At 44.1% G+C, this 25,910-nt stretch overlaps 1 protein-coding gene across 2 annotated transcripts in view; it reads right to left on the reverse strand.

The window, feature by feature from the left end:
• The window catches only part of LOC110493244 (calcium-dependent secretion activator 1), a 157,369-nt gene that overhangs the window by 38,569 nt on the left and 92,890 nt on the right, over positions 1-25,910 (reverse strand). The window contains exons 13-19 of one of the 2 annotated variants that reach the window (XM_036950552.2): positions 19,614-19,750; positions 19,324-19,511; positions 16,155-16,256; positions 12,496-12,559; positions 8,656-8,779; positions 6,254-6,322; positions 1,961-2,067 (exon numbers count right to left, since the gene is read on the reverse strand). In XM_036950552.2, coding sequence (XP_036806447.2) covers positions 1,961-2,067; positions 6,254-6,322; positions 8,656-8,779; positions 12,496-12,559; positions 16,155-16,256; positions 19,324-19,511; positions 19,614-19,750 — 791 coding nt within the window. The remainder of the gene's footprint in view (positions 1-1,960; positions 2,068-6,253; positions 6,323-8,655; positions 8,780-12,495; positions 12,560-16,154; positions 16,257-19,323; positions 19,512-19,613; positions 19,751-25,910) is intronic. The other variant, XM_036950557.2, reaches the window with a different exon arrangement.

Consider the following 25,910-nt stretch of genomic DNA (forward strand, 5'->3'; position numbering starts at 1 on the left):
GGGTTGGTTTAATTTCCATTCGTCAATTCCTGAACTGTATTCGCCATGGCATACCCTATACACAGAAACATTACTAGATTTGCCAAATTACTTGAATAATAATGGAATTGACTCAAACTGATTGGTACATGGATGAGGTGACTGAGGGTACTGGGTTGAGAAGGAGTGGAAGATGTGTCTATTTCTGGTTATGCTGGTCTACTGATGTTGTTGGTGTTAATTTCCGATGGGAAAATTCACACAACAAAGCATTTTGAGAAATGCAAGAGGGGACAGACGGGTCACATTACCTCAGACAAATGACATGCTTTTCCATTGAGAGTAATCAGGTCTACAATGGAGGAGGATCAGCTTGTTGGGTGGAGGTGACTGGATCACCTCTCTTACCTGTCACACAGCTTTCCCCAAACACACAGCACCACAGAGCAGGCCTTTCACTGACAGGATGGGACCAGAGTTGGCTGTGGCAGTTGGGGTGGACAGATAAAACTGCACCAGACCGGGAGGGGTGGGGGCGATGTGATGTGGTTGGGGGGGGGGGGGGGTTTCAGTGGGAGGGATCTGAGTATGATAGACAGGGACACTGCCACAGTGCTTGTTGAGGTTTGCTTTATCACCAAATGCAACCCTTTGGGCTGCACAAGCACAACTCTCCAGGATGGGCTGAAAACAAGTATAAGGGAAGAAGTTGGGGTACAAGGCTATTACTAGGAAGAGAGATGGGAACAGTTAAGATCATCCCTGGGCATTTGGCATCATCAGTACATCACATAATATGGGAGGTAGAGGGTGGCAGGGGTTAGGGGTCATGGCAAGTGGGGGGTGACTGCGGTTAGGGGTCATGGCAGGTGGGGGGGCGGCAGGGGTTGGGGGTCATGTTATCAGGATTTGAGGATCCATCACATACCTCTTTGCCCTGTCCGAACATTCCCCGCAAACAAAACAAACAATAAGAGAACAGGAAGGGATTAAGTCAGGTATACTTCTGTTCACATCTCTGTGTTGACTTTTTCCATCTAATGGTTAGTTGGCAGGAAATATGTGATGATGACAGTGAAAGAAAGACATGATCCAAACCAATGGAGAAAAAACAAATGATAGTTTAATTGACAAACCATACTCAAGAGCTCAACGTCCATTAAGAAATATGTCGACATTCTCTTTTGTGAGTAAACATAATGTGCATGAGGAAAACCATGCACTTGGCCTAGCCTTCACATAATCAAGAGACACATTTGGTGTTTAAAAATGGGTCACTGAGGTCTGTAAATTCTCTTCATGTTTCCAGAAAGAGTACAAATGCAGTGTGAACAACAGGAAGGTAGTCTGAATCATCATCACACCCAACCTACACTACACTACACTGCATTACACTACACTGCTCTACACTACACTGCACTACACTACACTGCTCTACACTACACTGCTCTACACTACACTACACTACACTGCTCTACCAGCACCATGCAACTTATGTTGGGGACAACCTCAATTACAGGAAGAGCAACTTGTGACATCACCACAAAAACCTTTGTAGCGCCTAGGCTAGGATATGATTAAATTGGCTTAATTAAAGCCCTGTTGGGTATTCCCTTCTAGGAGGCTTGTATAGGAAACAGAGTGACCAAATCAGAAGTCCCCCCGTCAAACTCTGCATTGCTCATCGTTGTCATCCCAAACGATGCCTGGTGCACATGAAATGGAGGAGTGAGAAGTGATGCAACCTTTTTAACCTTTAAACCCACACCTTGACCCCTTACCGTGCAGGCCAATGCGGTCTGGCTAGCATGCACTAGTGAGATATGGAGATAAAAAGAACTGATGTAAATACTGTACCGACTGTGACTGTAGCCTGTTAAACAGAGTCAGAGAGAATAAATGCCCCATGGTTCTCTGTAGTTCTTAACACTCTGCTCTGATAATAACTGACCTTGGAATTATGTATGTGGGTTGTACTCACCTCTGCGTGATGCTCCTCGTTCTGTTGGAGGACCTCGATAACCAGCTCGGCCAGACGTATGGTGTCCTCCAGCTTTTTGGCAGGGGTGACTAAGCGCCCTACATTCTCTGAAGCACAAAGGTCACAGGTCAATATGGAGGGAGATGCATGGCTGTAAAACTTCCCCTCAACGCCTGATCAACCTTATGCTAATGTTGTGCAAGTCTCCTAGGGCAACACTGTAATACAACCATCTCTAGAACAATGCAGGTATAATGAGACAAATTAAAACAGGGAAAACAACAGACAAGTTCCACAGTTATCATGCAAAATGTGCAGAACGTTGTGCTTTGAATGTTTCTCATGTGAGACGCTCAAGTTTAACATGTGATATGCAAAATGACACTCCCTGAAGTCTGGTCATTTCCCCCTGCTAAGTAGGATAGCTGTGACAACCAGGATAAATATAACAACTAAGAAAGTGTAGAGTGCAAGTATTGGCAGGTTTTTACATCAAATCCATCTTGAAGAACAAAATACACAATGACAGTCTGCTGTTCACATTAGAGGTCTTCACAGATCCACCTGTACCCGGATACCAGAGACCCGAGTGGGTCCTGTTCCAGAATTTAAATAATGTCACGGGTCTGAGTGTCACGGGTCTCAGGTGTGTGTAATCTTAACCGACTTGTCTGGAAGGGCCTGTACAGATCCGAATGCGACTGCTGCTATAGAGAGAGAAAGAGAGAGAGAGACCTTTCATCATGTATGCTGCTGGTCTTACTTTTCACGAGAGTGTATCGATGAGCTTGTTGTTGGCCAATCATAAGTCATCAAAGTGACAATAGGCTACAGTCATAGAGCCTCCGTGTGGGGCAAAAGTTAGGAGATACTGTATCTAATCAATGGAAGCTGGAATTAAAATGACGCAATTAAAAGTTAAAGGACAAGGATAGGCTACAACGACCAAGAGCCAACAGGTAGGCTGCTACTTAATATTCTGAATGGAGTTATTATTCGTAACTGTAGGATGAGAAGGCACATGCTCTGAAGCATTAATTAACCTACTTAGCTAATGTTAGCTAGCTTAACTAGCTTCTCCCAGTTTGATGCAGTCAAGACAGGTACTACGTCATCATATTTGATGATAAATAACCTAGCTATTGCAGTTATTAGTCCACTATTGGCTTGGTTGGTTGCGGTCTCGTCTCTTCTGCCCTCATCCCTGTGTCACTCGCTCACAGTACGGCCCCTCCCCCGCCTGATAGAGCAACACGCCTCTCTCCCTCCTCTCACGTTTTATCAGCTCTGGCTAATAAAGTAGCTTAAAATAATCCCTTTTCTGCTGCTTCCCTCACTCTGATCCGACTGCTGCCTCTGGATCCGACCAGGTCTATACGAAACAGATCTCGTTGTCTTCGTCTCGATTCAGAACGGGTCTCTGCTCTTTAAAAAAAAAAAAATTTATGCATATCAAGCCCGGGTGGGAAAGCCCCCAGATCCATCTTTGGACCCGTGAAGACCTCTAGTTCACATACTTTACTCAATGGAAACAAATTCAGTCTACAGCGATCATGTTACGAAACACAACCAAGGGACAAAACACAACCATCTCAACTGACCAATGAGGTTGCGATGAAACTACACATAAATGTATGCTTTTGAAATAAAGAAAATAATAATGAATATGGTGAAGAGATGGTATTTGTGAGAGAGAGAGAGTCAGCATAGGTAACTGGAGAACTGCGTAGGAGCCTATACAATAACATATTGGGTGCTCGTTCAGACTTCAGGGCATCTGAGGGTCAAACATCTTTACATATGCCTGATCTCTTCTTAATGAATCAGTCAGACAGACTTTTCACAACAACACTGACTTACTTGACTTATTTTGCACTTCTCCGTCCCTCTTTACAGTCCCAGTAAAATGGAGAGATTAATGTGACAATGTGGACTTCTACACTTGAAGAAATGAGGCAAAGACCATGTCCTCTCCTCGCTGCTTCTGCTCTTTGTCCAGCACACACAACTGTCATTGTGCTAGTGAGGCTCTGTAGTAGCAGGGGTTTAATTGGCAGTGTACAGAAGTACAGCTCTGTGACGCACACACACTGGCAGAGCACTTTAAGCCCAGTGGTGTCTGTGGACTGGACTGTGGCCAGAGGATTGCCTCTGACTGTGTTGAAATTATGGTCTGGTCACCAGTATGGATGGAGGGTTTAAAAGAAAGCCCGCAAACACAAAGGGCATTTCTTCCATTGGTCAATGAAGGGGCATGGGTGCTGGAGTGATACAGGTGAGGTGAGGGGCAAGGCCAAACATCTAGATCTTCTATAACAGAAACTCAGTATTGCCACATTCTACAGTATAAGGGATGTCTGCTTCTTTTTTAGTCCGTGACTGATTTAGACCAGGGAAACCAGGTGTGAGTGCTGTCCAGTCAGTGACATTTAATGATCAATTACATCTCACACAGTGACACCAGCAAGACTGTGAGCCTGAAACAGTCGGAAGTGACATTAATAATGATGATGACTATGTGCTATCATGATCTATGATATCATCTTGCTTCACTTACTTATCTCCAATGTATCAAAATTGCCATTGATATAACATTATGGGAAATATCAGCCAGAATATCCAAACCATTTCATCAGTCATAATGTGTAACCAAACTTTGATATGAGGTTTTTATTCAAAACGATTGCATTTTAATACATTGGAGATGTTCATGCACCATCTGCAGAGGATGTGATACTTTCATTGCACAACTTGTGAATTCAAACACATAACTGCTATCTTACATGTATTGAAGCTTGCAATAAAGTTGTGCTACCTCTGCAGGTTTCAATCACACAAGTGAGATACTCAATGGCAATGGTCTGAATGGTCTTAAAATTGATCTCTCCATTCATTTGTTTACTAATTCTCTCCATCTTCTCTTTTCCTCCCTTCCTCACTCCCTCACTTCTTTTCTTCCCCTCCTTGACATCATTTTTTTTTTTTGAAAAGAGGAAACATCATTGCAGGAAAGAGGAAGCATTTTAAGAGAATTCAGAGGAGGCCCATTGGTGGAGCTACTCCACAGATGAGTGGTCTTAACAGGAGGGCTAGAGAGGGGACTTAATAGTTAGGGTTACCACAATCACCCACTGGGGAGGGCTGCATCTCCATCACTGGAATGCAGTGCAGGTACAGGGGAAAATACAGGACAGGGGTGTGGAGACATAACTCTGTCACAACATTCCTGGAACCTTCCCAGGCCGTGCCTCAGGAAGGCTGTGAGATGTTATGTTGCTATGGCTCTAACTGGGTTAGGATATGCTCATATATAGGATGGTGTCACCTGGATCCTGATCCTTCTTATCTTTCTGAGTTTTCTCCGCTAGGAGAGAGCAGGAGATAGGGAGAGCAGAGAAGAAGAGAGAGGGAAGGTGGGAGGAAGAGAAAGAGAGAGAGGAGTGGATAGTCAGTAATGAAAGCATAAGAGCAGGATAGAGTGGAAGTCTGGAAAAAAAGTGGTTGAGCAACACCTTTCACCCTTCACCCAAGGGATCTCCTCTCCAGATCTGATGTTAACCAGTAGTCAGACATAGACACACATATAGCTTCAAACAGTAAAACATATACAGACAGTGGTCCAAACACCCCCCCCCCCCCCCCCCCCCCCCCAACCCCCCACCCACCCACACACACACAAACACACACACAAAACATAAACACTCCAGGACATACAGTTTATGGTTGCCACTTCCTGTTCCTGTTGTCTTACCACTCTGGTCCCCAGTGTGAAATGATACAAACAGGGAAAGTCATGACAATGTTCCCTATGGTACAGTAGCTGTATGGTGTACCTGTATCATGTACTGTACCAGTGAGACATGGTTCAACAGGACTGAGGGGGGTTTACACAGAAGCAAAGTAAAAATGCATTCAATTCGCAGACAGGCATGTGAACAGAAAACAAAGCTGACAGATACAGTAGATACGATCTCTCATGATTGTCACAGACCGTTGGAGTCTTGGTCCTGGCTTGCCTTGCTAGGACCTAACAGACAGACACAGACCATGGGCTTGGATCTCTCACAGGTGGCTTTCACAGACAGAAGCAACAGATCAAAAGGAAAAGAACTTAAGAGAAGCAAGAACGAGAGCGTGAGAGAGATAGTTTAAGAGGGCAGCAAGGAATGGTGGTAATAGAGGGGATTGGGACGTGTGAACGGAGAGATGTTGAAAATAGAAAAAGATGGTTGAGGAAAGGGGAGGAGGAGGAACGGGTGGAGGAGGGTGGAGCAGGATGAAGAAGGTACTCACGAATGGTTAAATCCATCACTTGAGACGCCAAGCAGAAGACAGGATGCTCATACATTTCTCTCTTTTTCCCTACAAGAGAGGATCGGGGCATGCAAGAGGCTGGGGTCAGAGGAGGAGAGGTCAGAGCTCTAAGGGTAGCTGCATGTGGGGGATAGGGATCCCCACAGGTTCCTCTGTGGAGATGGTGGTGGTGGAGGGTGGGGATTGGCGGGTGGGGAGAAGGTTTGGGATGGGCCCGAAGTGCCGAATGTGGAGGAGAGGGGTGGTTGGACAAAGGGCGTGTGGGCTGGCGGTCGTCTTTGGACACACTTTTGTTTAACCATTCGTCATGCCAAATGGTATTAAGGTGAGAGACATTTCTATCAAGTTTGAGTTTTTCCCAATCAAGGCAACAAACAAGCAAATGTTTATGAGAAACAGGATTTTTCTGCAGTATTTCCACTCCAAGATACTAAGGGGCATCTCCTTCAGTATCTTCGGCACCCTCAGGTATTTCTTTACAGAAACTGACCGGAATAGAGAAGAGCTGAATTTGAGACTAGAAATTTCCAGTAAAATAGTATAGGTGAGTGTAGTCAAAGCTACACACACATAGAAATATATTCCAACACATAATTTAGTTTGTAAGCCAGTTCTGTATGCCTAGTAAAGAAATCCTGGGACATGCAACGGACAAATACTGGGTTGCTGCAGAGGGCAATCCCAGCATGCCTTGTGTATTGGCCTTCCTGACTTGTGTTCACACTACAAGGGGCTTGGAGTGAAGCAGCAAAGCCAATAGACAAGGAGGAGGAAAGCAGAGGGGGGTAAGATGAACAGAAGATGAAGGTTATTTCAGAACAAAGCAGAGGAAACCAGGGAAGGAGGAATTGTTGCTTCAGAGCATCACCCCACCTTGAAGCCGCAACGGTGTGCAAGAGGAGAGGGACAGTGGGTTGACTGGCCCAGAGAGAAGCTGAGACACGCAGGAGTCAGCATAAAGATGGCAGATTCACGGGGAGTTGAATGCATTTTTACTTACTATACACATCTCTACTGTGCAAGTTCATTTAGGGAGCTATATCAATGTAAATTACACCTGTGAATAAAAAGAGTAAAAGTAAGAGCAGCCACATTAGGGGAAGATGGAGTATTTTTTCACTGTTTACTGCAGCTGGGGACAGAACAGTTATATTAATTCAAAGTCGCCAATATTACTTATCCCATTGTGAAAATTATGTATGAAATCTCTGCTTCACGTTATCTACTGCATTTTCAATACAACATAAATACAACACCTTATTTCCATTATTTGATTGCATTTCAATGTTTGACTTTCCTCTTAAAATGTCCCTGAGAGTTCTCCCAAAACACAAACATTACATTTTATCCGTTGCCTTCTAATTTCTAGTGCCAGTGCTAAAGATGATCTTTATCTTTTTTGAAAACCCAAACTGTCGTCAGATGCCATTCCATCTCACTTTATACACAGAAGATATCCCAAAAAACAAAAAAATCAAGCTGTTTATCGGTCTTTCTGTGACCGCAGACACAGTTGCTGTAGCTTTCGCAATTGGACAAGCAAATTATAAAAATGACGTTTCAAATTAAAACCGAGATGACTGCATTAAAAAATGCAGTAGGCCTGTTGGCTACATAGGCCTAAGTACAATATTTAAATCATATTGAAATCAATTTCATGTTCAGTCCATTGAGTTCAATTTGTAGGCTACACTAATTTTTACCTCAATATTTGGGTAACAACATGTGCGCAATGATGTGACAAATGAATCTGTAATTTAGTGCATTATTATTGGTAAGCGTTAGAATAAGCTGCCTCAATATTTGCAGCCATAATGTGACAATATCTCTCAGCTAGGAGCGGATCCGTCGTCAGTAGTGTGGAATAATTATAATGTTAAGGTAAGATTTGAATGGAGAAAGCTGATCAGAGAACAGTGCTGCCTTTCTTTTGACTCTATCAGTATGGACACATGCTCCAACATTGTAATTAGCGATGCGTGGTCTTTTGGGAAACTCATGTTACATCAGGAATGATGCATCATTAAAATACTTGTAAGCCTAAGTCCCATTGCTATCGGGAAACTGAGTCCTGATGTTTAAGAGGTCATGTCGTTTGTGTGCAACAGTTGACCTGCAGGGGGCAATGTGGTAAAGCACCAGAGGGCATGATGTCTGTAGTATCTCACAAGTACTGTAGGCCACTGTGCAACAACAACGTGTGATAATCCCTATAGATATCAACGCTATTGTGTTAACAATGCTAGAAGGGAGACAAAAATGTTGACAGAACATAAATAGTACAGTACAGTACTGTGTGTGAAAGAGTGTAGGACACAGTGTGATGCTGCATTGTGTGTGTGTGTGGAGGGGTGTCAGTCAGTGTGTAAGTGGTCATCTACCTTCTACTTTGGCATATTCTGAGAGGCGCTGGTAGTTGATCAAGGCTGCCTGCTCCAGACATTTACAGATGACTGTCTTCACCTCCTCCTGGGGCACAGGGGTGACGATATCCTTCATCAGCACCTGGGACAGAACAGAAGACATTGTAGAAAAAATACTTTTCCCCCTCTTTTTTTTACCCCCCTTTTCTCCCCAATTTCGTGGTATCCAATTGTTAGTAGTTACTGTCTTGTCTCATCGCTGCAACTCCCGTAACGGACTCGGGAGAGGCGAAGGTCAAGCATCCCCCGAACACACAACCCAACCAAGCCGCACTGCTTCTTAACACAGCGCGCATCCAACCTGGAAGCCAGCCGCACCAATGTGTTGGAGGAAACACCTAGCGACCTGGTCAGCGTGCAGTGCGCCCGACCCGCCACAGGAGTCGCTAGTGCGCGATGAGACAAGGATATCCCTGCCGGCCAAACCCTCCCTAACCCGGACAACGCTAGGCCAATTGTGCGCCTCCCCATGGGCCTCCCGGTAGCAGCCGGCTGCGACAGAGCCTGAACCCAGAGTCACTGGTGGCACAGCTAGCACTGTAAAGCAGTGCCTTAGACCACTGCACCACCCGGGAGACCAATAAAATACATTTTTTGGGGGCTATACCGCCAGGGCCAGCTCCAGGCATAAGCGATTGCCAGTGGTGGAAAAAGGTATTCAATTGTCATACTTGAGTAAAAGTAAAAGAGACCTTAACAGAATATGAAAAAAGGGAAAGTTACGCAGTAAAATACTTCCCAGTAAAACACTTCCCAGTAAAATACTTCCCAGTAAAATACTACTTGAGTAAAAGTCTAAAAGTATCTGGTTTTAAATGTACTCAATTGTCATACTTGGGTAAAAGTACAAAGTAAAAATAATGCTATACATCAAATTCCTTATATTAAGCAAACCAGACAGCACGATTTTCTGATTTTTAATTATGGACAGACAGGGTCACACTCCAACACTCAGACATCATTAACAAACACAATATTTGTGTTCCGTGAGTCCGCCAGATCAGAGGCAGTAGGGATGACAAAGTGTTATATTGATAGGTAATTCTGTCCTGCTTGAGCATTGTAAATGTAAAAAGTACATATTTTCTTTAGGAATGTAGTGGAGTAAAACTAAAAGTTGTCAAAAATATTAATGATTACTTATGTACTTTACACCACTGCTGATCGCTTAGGGCCCCAGGACGCTAGGGGGGCACCAACCCATTATCACTCAGATATCATTAACATGCTTTAAGTCATGCAAAATGAATAGAATTGCATGAAACATGTTATACAATTGCAACATTTTCTCTCCGCCCCATGGCAAACTGTGTAGAACGGCAAAAAACCTGCTGTAAAAGTGCAACATAAAACATTTTGGAACAGTCATGGTCTCAATTTACTGTTTCAGAGTTAGGATTGTAGAATCAAATCAAATTTGATTTGTCACATGAGCCGAATACAAAAGGTGCAGACCTTACCGTGAAATTATTTCTTAGAAGCCCTTAACCAACAATGCAGTTCGAGAAATAGAGTTAAGAAAGTGAAAAAAATCGAATCAAATCAAAAAGTACCACCATAAAATGTAATTACAATAACGAGGCTATATACAGGGGGTACTGGTACCGAGTCATGGGTACGGGTTAGTCGAGGTAATTTGTAAAGTGACGATGCATAGATAATAAACAGCGAGTAGCAGCAGTGTAAAAACAAGGGGGGGGGGGGGGGGGGGGGGGTCAATATAAATAGACTGGTGTCCATTTGATTAATTGTTCAGCAGTCTTATGGCTTGCGGGCTGAAGCTGTTCAGGACACTTTTGTTTCTAGACTTTGCACTCCGGTACAGCTTGCCGTGCAGTAGCAGAGAGAACAGTCTATGACTTGGGTAACTGGAGTCTTTGACAATATTTTGGGCCTAGTATATATGTCCTGGATGTCAGAACTTGGCTCCAGTGATGTACTTGGTCGTACACACTACCCTCTGTAGTGCCTTACGGTCAGAGGCCGAGCAGTTGCCATACCAGGCGGTGATGCAACTGGTCAGGATGCTCTCGATGCTGCAGCTGTAGAAACTTGGGGACCCATGCCAAATCTTTTCAGTCTCCTGAGAGGGAAAAGGTGTTGTTGTGCCCTCTTCACACCTGTCTTGGTTTGTATGGACCATGATAGTTCGTTGGAGATGTGGACACAGGAAAAGGAGGACAGAGCAGGCTCCCATTTTCATCAACGGGGCTGTAGTGGAGCAGGTTGAAAGCTTCAAGTTCCTTGGTGTCCACATCACCAAAAAACTATCATGGTCCAAGCACACCAAGACAGTCGTGAAGAGGGCATGACAAAGCCTATTCCCCCTACAGAGGGTAGTGCATACTGTCCAGTACATCACTGGGGCCAAGCTTCCTGCCTTCCAGGACATATATACTAGGCCCAAAATATTGTCAAAGACTCCAGCCACCCTAGTCATAGACTGTTCTCTTTGCTACCTCATGGCAAGCAGTACCGGAGAGCCAAGTCTTCTTAACAGCCTATACCCCCAAGCCATAATACTCCTGAACAGCTAATCAAATGGCTACCCAGACTATTTGCATTCCCTCCCACACTTTTAAGCTGCTGCTACTTTCTGTTTATTATCTGTGCATAGTCACTTTAACTCTGCCTACATGTACATATTACCTCAATTACCTCGACTAACCGGTGCCCCCGCACATTGACTCTGTACCGGTACCCCCTGTATTTAGCCTCGCTATTGTTATTTTACTGCTTCTTTAATTAGTTGTTACTGTTATTTTTGTTTATCTATTTTTTACTTTACACTTATTTTTTCTTAAAACTGCATTGTTGCTTGTATGTAAGATTTTACCACATTTACAGTTTACTGTTAATGTAACGAGCCTGAATATACATTGTGTCATGTCTTTATCGATCTGATATTTTGTTTACTGCATTTGTTTACTGTTAATGTAACTAGCCTGAATATACATTGTGTCATGTCTTTATCGATCTATTTTGTTTACCAGGCTTACTACTTGGTACCGCTGTTTTGTTCTGTTCCATTCGTTCGCATTCACAGTTATGTTGGTATTCTAAGCCAAACTGCTATTCAGTATTTTTGTTTGCATGTATGAATAACTAGGCCACTACTTTCAGCATTTAGTTTGCATTATTTTGGTAAGACAGCTGTGTGTCCAGCTGCATTCACATAGGCTGTTTGTAATAGATGAATTGTCCTATCTATCTTGTAGCCTATATTCATTACCAAAACGGCCTAGCTGTAGGGCGCTGTCCATTGTGCTGCAGAGAGGCTACAGATTTCAAAAGCACTCAATGAGTCTCAGCATTTGAACTTTATGTTTATTGTGGTATAGCGTGATTATATAAACCGAATTCAATATAATTCCAATGCAAGAACCTCCCAAAAATGTGCCCCCTCTCCGATTTCAACTGTTCCCTTAGTCACTTCTTCCTGGCGCCTGGTCTGGGAGGAGGGGGTGTGGGGGGGCTCAACCAAATCTCGCTTAGGTCCCACAAAAGACTAGAACTGGCCCTACAGTATGTACCACAAACGGGAAAAAAATGGGAGTGCGCTTGTTGACCCTTCACTTCTAGAGAACAGGAGACAAACATCTGTTTTACCAAGTAGCCTATATTATAAACAACATAATATAGAAATCAAATAGGCAACTATCCATACAATCTGGTCAATTTGGATGGAACATTTTAAATATTATTCCGTTTTTTTTTGTCCCATAGCCTAAAGGAAGGTATTTGTCCATGGTTAATAGAACATAAGGTAAGGCTAAAAAAGGATGCATAATAACATACCCTCTCAAGCAGGGACAAAGTGGCTTTCAGGGCCCCCTCCGGTCGACCAAATGGAAAACAGTACCTGTGAAAGAAATCCAGTTTTATTCATGTAGGGTTTCTATGAAGGTACAGTACATTCAGAAAGTATTCAGACCCCTTCACCTTTTCCACATTTTGTTACGTTTACAGCCCTATTCTAAAATTGAATAATCGTTTTTCCCCCTCATCAGTCTACACACAATACCCCATAACAACAATGCAAAAACCGGTTTTAAAAATGTGTAAATTTATTTTAAAATTTTTAAAAACTTTACTCAGTACTTTGTTGAATCACCTTTGCCAGCGATTACAGCCTCAAGTCTACTTGGGTATGACGCTACAAGCTTGGGGAGTTTCTGCCATTTTTCTCTGCAGATCCTCTCAAGCTCAGTCAAGTTGAATGGGAAGCGTTGATGCACAGCTATTTTTAGATCTCTCCAGAGATGTTTGATTGGGTTCAAGTCCGGGCTCTGGCTGGGCCATTCAAGGACATTCAGAGACTTGTCCCGAAGCCTGCGTTGTCTTGGCTGTGTGCTTACGGTCGTTGTCCTGTTGAAAGGTGAACCTTGCCCCCAGTTTAAGGTCCTGATCACTCTGGAGCAGGTTTTCATCAAAGATCTCTCTGTTCTTTGCTCCATTCATCTTTCCCTTGATCCTGACTAGTCTCACAGTCCCTACCGCTGAAAAATATACCCACAGCATGATGCTGCCAACACCATGTTTCACTATAGGGATGATATTGGCCAGGTGATAAGCGGTGCCAGGTTTCCTCCAGACGTGATGCTTGGCATTCAGGTCAAAGAGTTCAATCATGATTTCATTAGACCAGATAATCTTGTTTCTCATGGTCTGAGAGTCCTTTGGGTGCCTTTTGGCAAACTCCAAGCGGGCTGTCATGTGCCTTTTACTGAGGCTTCCGTCTGGCCACTCTACCATAAAGGCCGAATTGGTGGAGTGTTGCAGAGATTGCTGTCCTTCTGGAAGGTTCTCCCATCTCCACAGAGGAACTCTGGTGCTCTGTCAGAGTGACCATTGGGATCTTGGTCACCTCCCTGACCAATGCCTTTCTCCCCTGATTGCTCAGTTTGGCCGGTCGGCAAGCTCTAGGAAGAGTCTTGGTGGTTCCAAACTTCTTCCATTTAAGAATGATGGAGGCCACTGTGTTTTTGGGGACCTTCAAGGCTGCAGAAATGTTTTTGGACGGACAATTCCTTCGATCTAACGGCTTGGTCGACCTAAAGCACTGTCAACTGTCAACAATCAATTGAATTTACCACAGGTGGACTCCAATCAAGTTGTAGAAACTTGGAAAGGATGATCAATGGAAACATGATGCACCTGAGCTCAATTTCAAGTCTCATAGAAAAGGGTCTGAATGCTTATGTTTTTTATTTTTATTTTTTTATTTCACCTTTATTTAACCAGGTAGGCTAGTTGAGAACAAGTTCTCATTTACAATTGCGACCTGGCCAAGATAAAGCATAGCAGTGTGAACAGACAACAACAGAGTTACACATGGAGTAAACAATTAACAAGTCAATAACACAGTAGAAAAAATAAAAAAAAGTGTCTATATAGATTGTGTGCAAGAGGCATGAGGAGGTAGGTGAATAATTACAATTTAGCAGGTTAACACTGGAGTGATAAATGATCAGATGGTCATGTACAGGTAGAGATACTGGTGTGCAAAAGAGCAGAAAAGTAAATAAATAAAAACAGTATGGGGATGAGGTAGGTAAAACGTGTGGGCTATTTACCGATGGACTATGTACAGCTGCAGCGATCGGTTAGCTGCTCAGATAGCAGATGTGTAAAGTTGGTGAGGGAGATAAAAGTCTCCAACTTCAGCGATTTTTGCAATTCATTCCAGTCACAGTCAGCAGAGAACTGGAAGGAAAGGCGGCCAAATGAGGTGTTGGCTTTAGGGATGATCAGTGAGATACACCTGCTGGAGCGCGTGCTACGGGTGGGTGTTGCCATCGTGACCAGTGAACTGAGATAAGGTGGAGCTTTACCTAGCATGGACTTGTAGATGACCTGGAGCCAGTGGGTCTGGCGACGAATATGTAGCGAAGACCAGCCGACTAGAGCATACAGGTCGCAGTGGTGGGTGGTATAAGGTGCTTTAGTAACAAAACGGATGGCACTGTGATAAACTGCATCCAGTTTGCTGAGTAGAGTATTGGAAGCTATTTTATAGATGACATCGCCGAAGTCGAGGATCAGTAGGATAGTCAGTTTTACTAGGGTAAGTTTGGCGGCGTGAGTGAAGGAGGCTTTGTTGCGGAATAGAAAGCCGACTCTAGATTTGATTTTAGATTGGAGATGTTTGATATGAGTCTGGAAGGAGAGTTTACAGTCTAGCCAGACACCTAGGTACTTATAGATGTCCACATATTCTAGGTCGGAACCATCCAGGGTGGTGATGCTAGTCGGGCGTGCGGGTGCAGGCAGCGAATGGTTGAAAAGCATGCATTTGGTTTTACTAGCATTTAAGAGCAGTTGGAGGCCACGGAAGGAGTGTTGTATGGCATTGAAGCTCGATTGGAGGTTAGATAGCACAGTGTCCAAGGAAGGGCCAGAAGTATACAGAATGGTGTCGTCTGCGTAGAGGTGGATCAGGGAATCGCCCGCAGCAAGAGCAACATCATTGGTATATATACAGAGAAAAGAGTCGGCCCAAGAATTGAACCCTGTGGCACCCCCATAGAGACTGCCAGAGGACCGGACAACATGCCCTCCAATTTGACACACTGAACTCTGTCTGCAAAGTAGTTGATGAACCAGGCAAGGCAGTCATTAGAAAAACCGAGGCTACTGAGTCTGCCGATAAGAATATGGTGATTGACAGAGTCGAAAGCCTTGGCCAGGTCGATGAAGACGGCTGCACAGTACTGTCTTTTATCGATGGCGGTTATGATATCGTTTAATACCTTGAGCGTGGCTGAGGTGCACCCGTGACCGGCTCGGAAACCAGATTGCACAGCGGAGAAGGTACAGTGGGATTCGAGATGGACAGTGATCTGTTTGTTGACTAGGCTTTCGAAGACCTTAGATAGGCAGGGCAGGATGGATATAGGTCTGTAACAGTTTGGGTCCAGGGTGTCTCCCCCTTTGAAGAGGGGGATGACTGTGGCAGCTTTCCAATCCTTGGGGATCTCAGACGATATGAAAGCGAGATTGAACAGGCTGGTAATAGGGGTTGCGACAATGGCGGCGGATAGTTTCAGAAATAGAGGGTCCAGATTGTCAAGACCAGCTGATTTGTACGGGTCCAGATTTTGCAGCTCTTTCAGAACATCTGCTAACACTTTCGCTTTGTCATTATAGGGTATTGTGTTTAGATTGATGAGGATTTTTAAAAATGTAATCCATTTTAGAACAAGGCTGTAAATAGTAAAGGGGTCTGAATACTTTCTGAATGCACTGTATTCCTTCATCATAAGACCATTCTTTATCCTCAAGGAGTTCTATAATTTATAAATGACTAGCTTGTTCTTGAGATCAGAATGTAAGTAACATATAGCAGAGCACAGTGATTGGCATATGTCATGATCTACAATCTGTGATCTGATGAGTCCCATAAGCATGTCTGTGCCAGGGTCAGTTACAGACTTGGCAGTGAGTACAGTACACACCTGAAGTGTGTGATCTGGTTCTCCAGCAGAACACGCAGCCTCTCCTTGATATCCTCGAAGCGCTCCTTCTCCTCCACAGTCACCGTCCCTATCCCGTCAGGCCTGAGGGGCATACAGTACCATAGAGTTTATATGGTTGGAGCATGGGGCAGGAAACACCAAGGTTGTGGGTTTCATTCCCACATCGTCCACATATTGAACAATGCATATAAATTATGTATTAATTGGAAGATCCCCTTGGACAATTTTTGGGGCTAAATGTTATTTTAGAATTATCATAATATCCCAAATCAGAGTAGGCAGTATTGCCACAACTGACACAGTAATCACAGGGGTCACACACAAGGGTCAAACGGTCACTGGAGGTCTAACTGAGAATTTCAGCTAACATACAGTAATACACATGTAGTATGTAGTTATACGTCCACAGCAGAGCCTACAGTACAAATCCAGCGTATGTGTGGTGTATTCTACAGGTAAGAGCCAGCCAGCTATTTGGGAGAGTGGGGCTACTGGTATCTGAGAGGATGGTTACAGGGAGGGGGGGGGGGGTTCCCCCTGCCCTTCACACACCCCTATGGCAAGCTGTGGCCCCCATCGTGTCTGACAGGAGGAGTATCCCTCCCCACCTCCCTCCTCCTTTCTCACTGTCCTTCACTGAGATGACATCCTGGGCCCGGTGACAACAAGCATGTCACGTCTCCTGCTCCTCAAGCCGCTGTCACGGCGACCAGTGCCTCCTCTGTCACATGCACTCACGTTCCCCTGTGCTCACGTTCCCCCATCCTCAGCCGTGTCACTAACTATAAGGAGATAGGCCCCTCACCCATGCTCCCTCTATGTGTGTGTGTTTCGGGCTATGATTGTCAGTGTGTGTTTTGTGTGTGTCTTCATCTGAGGCATGTCATAAGCAATAAAAAGCCCAAGCTTTTAATAACATGGTATGTGATGTGAAAACTCAGAAAACAAATTCGATAATTTCACACTAATTATGCCTAGCCTTGTTTTGTTCTCCTACGCGGCTTTCATAATGTTTTCATAAACTCTACATGGAAATGAGTTGTCATTTGTCACAGAGCGATCAGAGAAACTAATAATATCAGAGGAACACCACATCAGAGGTCTCTGCTTATTGCAAAAGTACGTGACTGGAAATGAATTACAGCCAAATGACAAATTGACTCGTACATCCAATTTAAAAAGATAAAAGCCATATTTAACTGGTATTTTTAACATTCAAACACCACATTTCCAAAGCATTACCTAAACTAACTGGAGGTGGAATTGAATCAACTCCAACCCTTAAAATTCTATTTACTCTTAATTTACTCCCAGGCTACTGTACTCCCTATAATATTCAGTCCATGCCCTGTGGCTATAAGGCTATTAGGTTGTGGGTGGGTGAGGGGAGTAAGGGGGGGTCAGGGTAGTGAAGGGGGTCATGGCCAGAGAGGGGTTTCTCTCGCGGGCAGCACGGGGCTGTCATGGTCATGGGGACTGGAGGCGGGCTGGCTGTGGCCTGGGCTCGGACAGTGGCAGGAGACACTCGCCCGTCACCCATGATGACCTGTCATCCTGTCATCCCTGACCTTCAGGCAGGCCGGCTGGAGAGCTCCCACTACAGTACACTACACCCCCCTCCCTCCCTTATTTTCTCTCTCTCCATCCTTCTTTCCCTCTCCCTCTATTCCTGAACCTCTCTCTCTTTTCCTCTCATTTTCCCCTCTCGCTCTCCACCCCCACTACCATCCTCCTGTCTTGGAGCTACTCCCGTCTCCCTGTCTAGCCTGATCATAACAGGACTCAAACAGACAGCCCACCTCAGCTCGATCACTGTCTGTTACAGGATGGGGGAGGGGTGGAGGGAGGGGTAGATTGGGTAGGAGGAGTGTCAGATTGGGGCAGACTGGTAGACTGACAGACAGCTGCCCATGACCTTCGCCCCTCAACACTGTAGTGACACTCGCTTGTTTATGTTGACTAGAGATCAAGCCATTATTATGACATACAAAAGTTTGGGCAGATGTACACAAACACACAAGTACAAACAAGCTTACATATGTATGCAAGTACACATGCAAACACAGACATTTTATTATTTAAAAACTCATTTGCAATACTATTATTTGCAATACTCATTAATTATTTCAATATTTCAAATACAGTATTTAATCTTGTTAAAAACAAACACTCATGTCACAAAGGCCGAATGGGAGTCACAGTGGATCTACAAGTGAGGAGGAATACACATTCACATGTTCGTCAGAACTTCCTATTTTCTAGTTGTGATGTCAGAAAAACAACTTTGTTTCATTCAAAACAGCATTTGTTGTCATCTTTTGGTTGAAAAGGTCAAAGTCAGTGGTGAAACGTCACAACCCGGCCTACAACATTTAATTTCGACTTGGCGGGTCATTCAAGTAAACTTTCTAGACGGAACTAGGAATTTCCGATAACTCCAATAGCATGTGAAAGTGGGAGAAGCACCACAGACTCTTACCTTCTGGGACTTGGAGTACTCCCCCCCCCCCTAAACTCCATGATTTTGAGTTCCCTCTTGGAGGGGGTGGGGGTCTCTGGGGTGGGGGGGTAAAGGTAGCTTTGAAGCTCTGCCTCGGTTATGGGCCAGTTTAGCAACTCAGACAGTCTCTGACTACAGGTTACATGAGGGAGAGGTAGGGGTGATGGTATGAGAGCAAGCAAGGAAAAACAGAGAAGAGAAAAGTAATGGCAAACAAAAATAATAGACAATGAGAAACAATTCATTGACAACAGAAGAACAGACAACTAAGAAAGAAGAACAATTTAATACTATACACAAATCCCAACTGAACACGAGAGACTTAAAATCATAAGTGACAGAAAAAAGTGATTTTAGAAGAGAAAGTAAGCTTTGACTGATGCAACAAACAACAAGCATGGGATGTTGGGTGGAATACACCCTGGGTTAGAGTCTTCTCTGAATGAAATTGATTCTTCGTAGAAGGTTGGTGATAGAGTGGCTTCTCTGAACAGGGATTCTTGGTTTGCTTTCATAAGCATAACATGACATTCATACGCATAACACGCATAACATTTATGACACACACAAAGACAGAGAGAGACAGAGAGAAAGAAAGAAAGAAAGGAGGGGAGATAGCATAGAAGGAGAGCTGTCAGTTTTCTGTACCTGTTGCCGTGGACGTGTGAGGCACAGAAAGCAAAGCTGTAGTGTAGCAGGGTGGGGTCAATCATAGCCCCGTTCTCCGCCCGCTCCAGCAGGTCGCCCAGGTAACACAGGTGTCTGTGACACCCCCGCACACCATTACGAGCACAGTACTCATCCATGACAAACACCTGGCCTGGACTGAGCCAGCCCTGCAAAATTGACAAAGGAGGGGTTCAATGATAGAATGACTTATATGGGATCACATCCCAAAGCAAAAGAATGAGGGAACCACTAGACTTAACTTTCCTCACCAAACAGGAGTAAGAGTCATTGAGCCTGTGGTCCAAGGTGAGGCGCTGGACCATCTCAAATAGGGAAGAGTGGTCGAAACTACAGGGGTTGGCTGAGATGAACTCATCCATGCCGTGTTTCTGTGCACGGTCCGCGTCTGTGTCCGTCCACCCCAGAGAGAGAGAGAGAGACAGCCAGCACACATGGAGGGAGAAATAGGATCCAGAGAGGAGTTAGATATATCAGAGGATGTGAATTGCTGAAGAAGTGAGTGTGAGAGAGCGTCACTCAAGCAGCGGGAGGGCCCTATTCTATCAAAACCATTAAGCAGGTTTACATGAGACACAAATACTGTATATACACAGTACCAGTCAAAAGTTTAGACACACCTACTCATTCAAGGGTTTTTCTTTATTTTTACTATTTTCTGCATTATAGAATTATAGTGAAGGCATCAAAACTAAGACATAACACATATGGACAAAAATGTGAAACAAATCAAAATATATTTTATATTTGAGATTCTTCAAAGTAGCCACCCTTTGCCTTGATGACAGCTTTGCACACTCTTGGCATTCTCTCAACCAGCTTCATGAGGAATGCTTATCCAACAGTCTTGAATGAATTCCCTCATATGTTGAGCACTTGTTGGCTGCTTTTCGTTCACTCTGCAGTCAAACACATCCCAAACCATCTCAATTGGGTTGAGGTTGGGTGATTGTGGAAGCCAAGTCATCTGATGCAGCACTCCATCACTTTCCTTTGTCAAATAGCCCTTACACAGTCTGGAGGTGTGTTTCGGGTCATTGTCCTGTTGAAAAACAAATGATAGTCCCACTAAGCCCAAACCAGATCGGATGGTGTATCGCTGCAAAATGCTGTGGTAGCCATGCTGCTTAAGTGTGCCTTTAATTATAATTAAATCACAGACAGTGTCAGCAGCAAAGCACCCCCATACCATCACATGTTCTCTTCCCTGCGTCACAGTGAGAACCACACATGCGGTGATCATCTGTTCACCTACTCTGTGCTTCACAAAGACAGGGCAGTTGGAACCAAAAATCTCACATTTGGACTCATCAGACCAAAGGACAGATTTCCACCGATCTAATGTCTATTGCTCATGTTTCTTGGCCCAAGCAAGTCTCTTCTTCTTATTGGTGTCCTTTAGTAGTGGTTGCTTTGCAGCAATTCAACCATGAAGGCCTGATTCCCACAGTCTCCTCTGAACAGTTGATGTTGATATGTGTCTATTACCTGAACTCTGTGAAGCATTTATTTGGGCTGCAATCGGAGGTGCAATTAACTCTAATGAACTTATCCTCTGCTGCAGAGGTAACGCTGGGTCTTCCTTTCCTGTGGCAGTCCTCATGAGAGCCAGTTTCATCAAATCAAATCAAATTGTATTAGTCACATGCGCCTAATACAACAGGTGTAGACCTTACAGTGAAATGCTTACTTACGAGCCCCTAACTGACAGTGCAGTTAAAAAAAATATGGATAAGAATAAGAGATACAAGTAACAAGTAATTAAAGAGGAGAAGTATAAAATATATGTATACAGGGGGGTGCCGGTACATAGTCAGTGTGTGGGGGCACCGGTTAGTTGAGGTAGTATGTACATGTAGGTAGAGTTAATTAAAGTGACTATGCACAATTTTTAGGGCCTTCCTCTGACACAGCCTGGTATAGAGGTCCTGGATGGCAGGAAGCTTGGCCCCAGTGATGTACTGGGCCATTCGCACTACCCTCTGTAGTACTTTGCGGTCGGAGGCCGAGCAGTTGCCATACAAGGCAGTGATGCAACCAGGATGCTCTTTCGATGGTGCAGCTGTAGAACCTTTTGAGGATCTGAGGAACCATGCCAAATCTTTTCAGTCTCCTGAAGGGGAATAGGTTTGATCGTGCCCTTTTCACAACTGTTATGGTGTGCTTGGACCATGTTAGTTTGTTGGTGATGTGGACACCAAAAAACTTGAAGCTCTCAACCTGCTCCCCTGCAGCCCTGGCGATGAGAATTGGGGCGTGCTCGGTCATCTTTTTCCTGTAGTCCACAATCATCTCCTTTGTCTTGATCATGTTGAGGGAGAGGTTGTTGTCCTGGCACCACATGGCCAGGTCTCTGACCTCCTCCCTATAGGCTGTCTCATTGTTGTCGGTGATCAGGCCTACCTACCACTGCTGTGTCATAGGCAAATTGAATGATGGTGTTGGAGTCGTGTCTGGCTGTGCAGTCATGAGTGAACAGGGAGTACAGGAGGGGGCTGAGCACGCATCCCTGAGGGACCCCTGTGTTGAGGAACAGTGTGGCAGATGTGTTGTAACATACCCTTACCAACTGTGGGCGGTGTTTAGTCCCAGGGTCCTTAGCTTATTGATGAGCTTTGAGGGCATGATGGTGTTGAACGTTGAGCTGTAGTCAATGAATAGTATTCTCACATATGTGTTCCTTTTGTCCAGGTGGCAAAGGGCAGTGTGGAGTGCAATAGAGACTGATGTGGAAGCTCTTACTCAGTTTGGAGGTGTGTTCTGTTGGGGCGGTATGCAAATTGGAGTGGGTCTAGGGTTTCTGGGATAATGGTGCTGATGTGGTCCACGACCAGCCTTTAAAAGCACTTCATGCCTACAGACGTGAGTGCTACGGGTTGGTAGTCATTTAGGCAGGTTACCTTAGTGTTCTTGGGCACAGGCACTATGGGGGTCTGCTTAAAACATGTTGGTATTACAGACTCAGACATGGAGAGGTTGAAAATGTCTGTGAATGTCTGCTAGTTGGTCAGTGTTTGCTCGCAGTACACGTTCTGGTAATCCTTCTCGCCCTATGGCCTTGTGAATGTTGACCTGTCTAAAGGTCTTACTCTCATCGGGTGCGGAGAGCGTGATCACACAGTATTCCGGTACAGCTGGTGCACTCATTCATGTTTCAGTGTTATTTGCCTCGAAGCGAGCATAGAAGCTTCCGGGTTAGAGTCCCACTCCTTGAAAGCGGCAGCTCTAGCCTTTAGCTCTGTGCGGATGCTGCCTGTAATCCATGGTTTCTGGTTGGGGTATGTACGTACGGCCACTGTGGGGACGACGTCATCGATGCACTTATTGATGAAGCTAATGACAGATGTGGTGTACTCCTCAAAGCCATTGGAGGAATCCAGGAACATAATCCACTGTGCTAGTAAAACAGTCCTGTAGTTTAGCATCTGCTTCATCCGATCACTTTTTTATTGAGCTTGTCACTGGTGCTTCCTGCTTTAATTTTTGCTTGTAAGCAGAAATCAGGAGGCTAGAATTATGGTCAGATTTGCCAAATGGAGGGTGAGGGAGAGCTTTGTATGCATGTCTGCGTGTGGAGTATAGGTGGTCCAGAGTTATTTTCCCTCTGGTTGCACATTTAACATGTTGAAAGAAATGAGGTAAAATGGATTTAAGTTTCCCTGCAATAAAGTCCCCGGCTACTAGGAGCGCCACCTCTGGTTGAGTGTTTTCTTATTTGCTTATGGCGGAATACAGCTCATTAAATGCTATCTTAGTGCCAGCCTCTGACTGTGATGGTACGTAAACTGCTAAAAAGAATATAGATGAGAACTCTCCTGGTAGGTAATGTGGTCTGCAGCTTATCATGAGAAACTCAACCTCAGGTGAGCAATAGCTCGAGACTTTCTTAGATATCGTGTACCAGCTGTTGTTTACAAAAATACATAGGCCGCCGCCCCTTGTCTTACCAGACGCTGCTGTTCTATCCTGCCGGTACATTGTATAACCAGCCAGCTGTATGTTGATATTGTCGTCGTTCAGCCAATACTCTGTGAAGCATAAGTGTCACGTTCTGACCTCTATTTCCTTTGTTTTTGTATTTATTTAGTATGGTCAGGGCGTGAGTTGGGTGGGCAGTCTATGTTTGTTTTTCTATGTTTTGGGGCAGTTCTATGTTTTCGGCCTAGTATGGTTCTCAATCAGAGGCAGGTGTCATTAGTTGTCTCTGATTGAGAATCATACTTAGGTAGCCTGGGTTTCACTGTGTGTTGGTGGGTGATTGTTCCTGTCTTTGTGTAGTATTCACCAGATAGGCTGTATTAGGTTTTGAGTTCTCACGTTTCTTGTTTTTTCGTTAGTTTGTTCATGTATAGTGTCGTGAATAAAATACAATGAACAACCACCACGCTGCGCTTTGGTCCGCTTCTCCTCCTACAGACGAACGCCGTTACAATAAGATGCTACAGTTTTTATTGTCGCGTTGCTAGTTTCCCAATAACTCGTCCATTTTATTGTCCAAAGATTGCATGTTTGCGAGCAGAATTGAGGGGAGTGGGGGTTTATTAGATCGCCTCCTACTCGTCAGAAGGCAGCCCACCCTCCGGCCTCTCTTTCTCTGCCTCCTCTTCACGCAGATCACTGGGGTCGGGGCCTGTTCCCGAGGGAGCCGTATATCCTCCGCCTCGGGCTCGTTAGAGTCATAAAAGAAGAAAAAGGATTCTGCTAGTCCGTGGTGATTAATCGCAGTCCTGATGTTTAGAAGTTATTTTCGGTCATAATAGACGGTAGTGGTAACATTATGTACAGAAATAAGTTACAAACAACGCAGATAAACAAGCAAAAAAACACAATCGGTTGGGGGCATGTAAAACGTCTGCCTTCTGCTCCTGCACCATTCTGCCATCATAGCACTTTTCAAAGTTCCTTGAAATTTTCTAGAATTGACTGACCTTCATGTCTTAAAGTAATGATGGACTGTCATTTCTCTTTGCTCATTTGAGCTCTTCTTGCCATAACATAGCCTTGGTCTTTTACCAAATAGGGCAATCTTATGTATACCACAACACAACTGATAGGCTCAAACGCATTAAGAAGGAAAGAAATTCCACAAATGAAATTTTAACTAGGCACACCTGTTAATTGAAATGCATTCTAGGTGACTACCTCATTGAGCTGGTTGAGAGAATGCTAAAAGTGTACAAATATGTCATCAAGGCAAAGGGTGGCTACTTTGAAGAATCTCAAAATCAAAATATATTTGGATTTGTTTAGCACTTTTTGGGTTATTACATGATTCCATGTGTTATTTTATAGTTTTATTCTACAATGTAGAAAATAGTAAAAATAAAGAAAAACCCTTGAATAAGTAGGTGTGTCCAAACTGTTGACTGGTACTGTATATTTACATATATGTTTTTTACATGTCTTTTTAACTGAACACATCAATGGCTTATGGGTGAAACTATACAGACACTCACAGGCCAATAATAATGGTGAATTTGTTATTAGCCTGCACAGCTGGTTAGCGGTTTATATTGAATAGGGCTCTCGTACAGTACGATTCTTCTGGGGATGGGTGTTCTGGTCAATGGAAAGATTAACTGTGGGGTTCATTGTCAACTAGCAAGTGGAAGGAGCTCTGGGCCAGAGTGGAGTAGATGCAAGTTGCAGCTTAACCAATGCAGACGGATCATTCCTGTGGTCATGCATGACTGGTTCTGTTCTGTTTCAGGGTTTCTTCTGTATAGAAAACCCTTGGGCGTGCTACCTAAGTTATTCGGCCACCTATGTCCAAACATTAAGAAAAATAATAAAATGGAAGGAAAAACGAAGGAAAAACGAAGGAAAAACGTAAGAAGGAAAAACATTTTCAGTGCAAACTTAAACGACTAAAACCAAAATATAATGTACGTAGAAAAGATAAATGGACTTATATATTTTTTTATTAGAACATATTTGAGAACCAACAATCACCTAAATAAAAGCTAGAGTCAGGGAGAATGAAAAATGTAAAAAATGATGCAGGAGTATTTTTGTCATGGCAAAGTGCTCGCATTGATTTTGTTATGTTTGAATCACTCAGACAGCATAAGCCATAGAAAAATGTGTAGAATTGCAAAAACCATGCTTTAAAACTGCACATTCTTTCTCCATCTCATTGCAAAATGTGTTCAATTGCAGGAAATTAGCTTTAAAACAGCAACATTCTGTCACTACAGCCTCTGATTTTGGCCACGCAATTGGCCATGCCCACACCACACCCACCAACTAAACCCCATTTTGATCCAGAAAAAACCCTTCTGTCAATCTCACTATTACAATGTTGGTCCAGTTTCCCTTGATAAAGGCTAAAGTTAATGTCTGTGGGGTCTCTCTCTCTCTACATAACAGTGTATGTTCTCCCCGCAAATCTCAAGTCCCTTATGTGATCCTTCAACCTGAGCATATATAAACTCTCTGAAAGCAGCCTTTCTGATTGCATCCTCACATGATTAAGTGCAACCTCAGAGGAGCGCTAGCTAGACCCATCCCCCCCCCCCCCCCCCCCCCCCCTCTGCTCAGCTCAGCTC

Source organism: Oncorhynchus mykiss, chromosome 17 (assembly GCF_057628025.1).
Source record: "Oncorhynchus mykiss isolate SJ-2025 chromosome 17, ASM5762802v1, whole genome shotgun sequence".
Taxonomy (NCBI): Eukaryota; Metazoa; Chordata; class Actinopteri; order Salmoniformes; family Salmonidae; genus Oncorhynchus; species Oncorhynchus mykiss.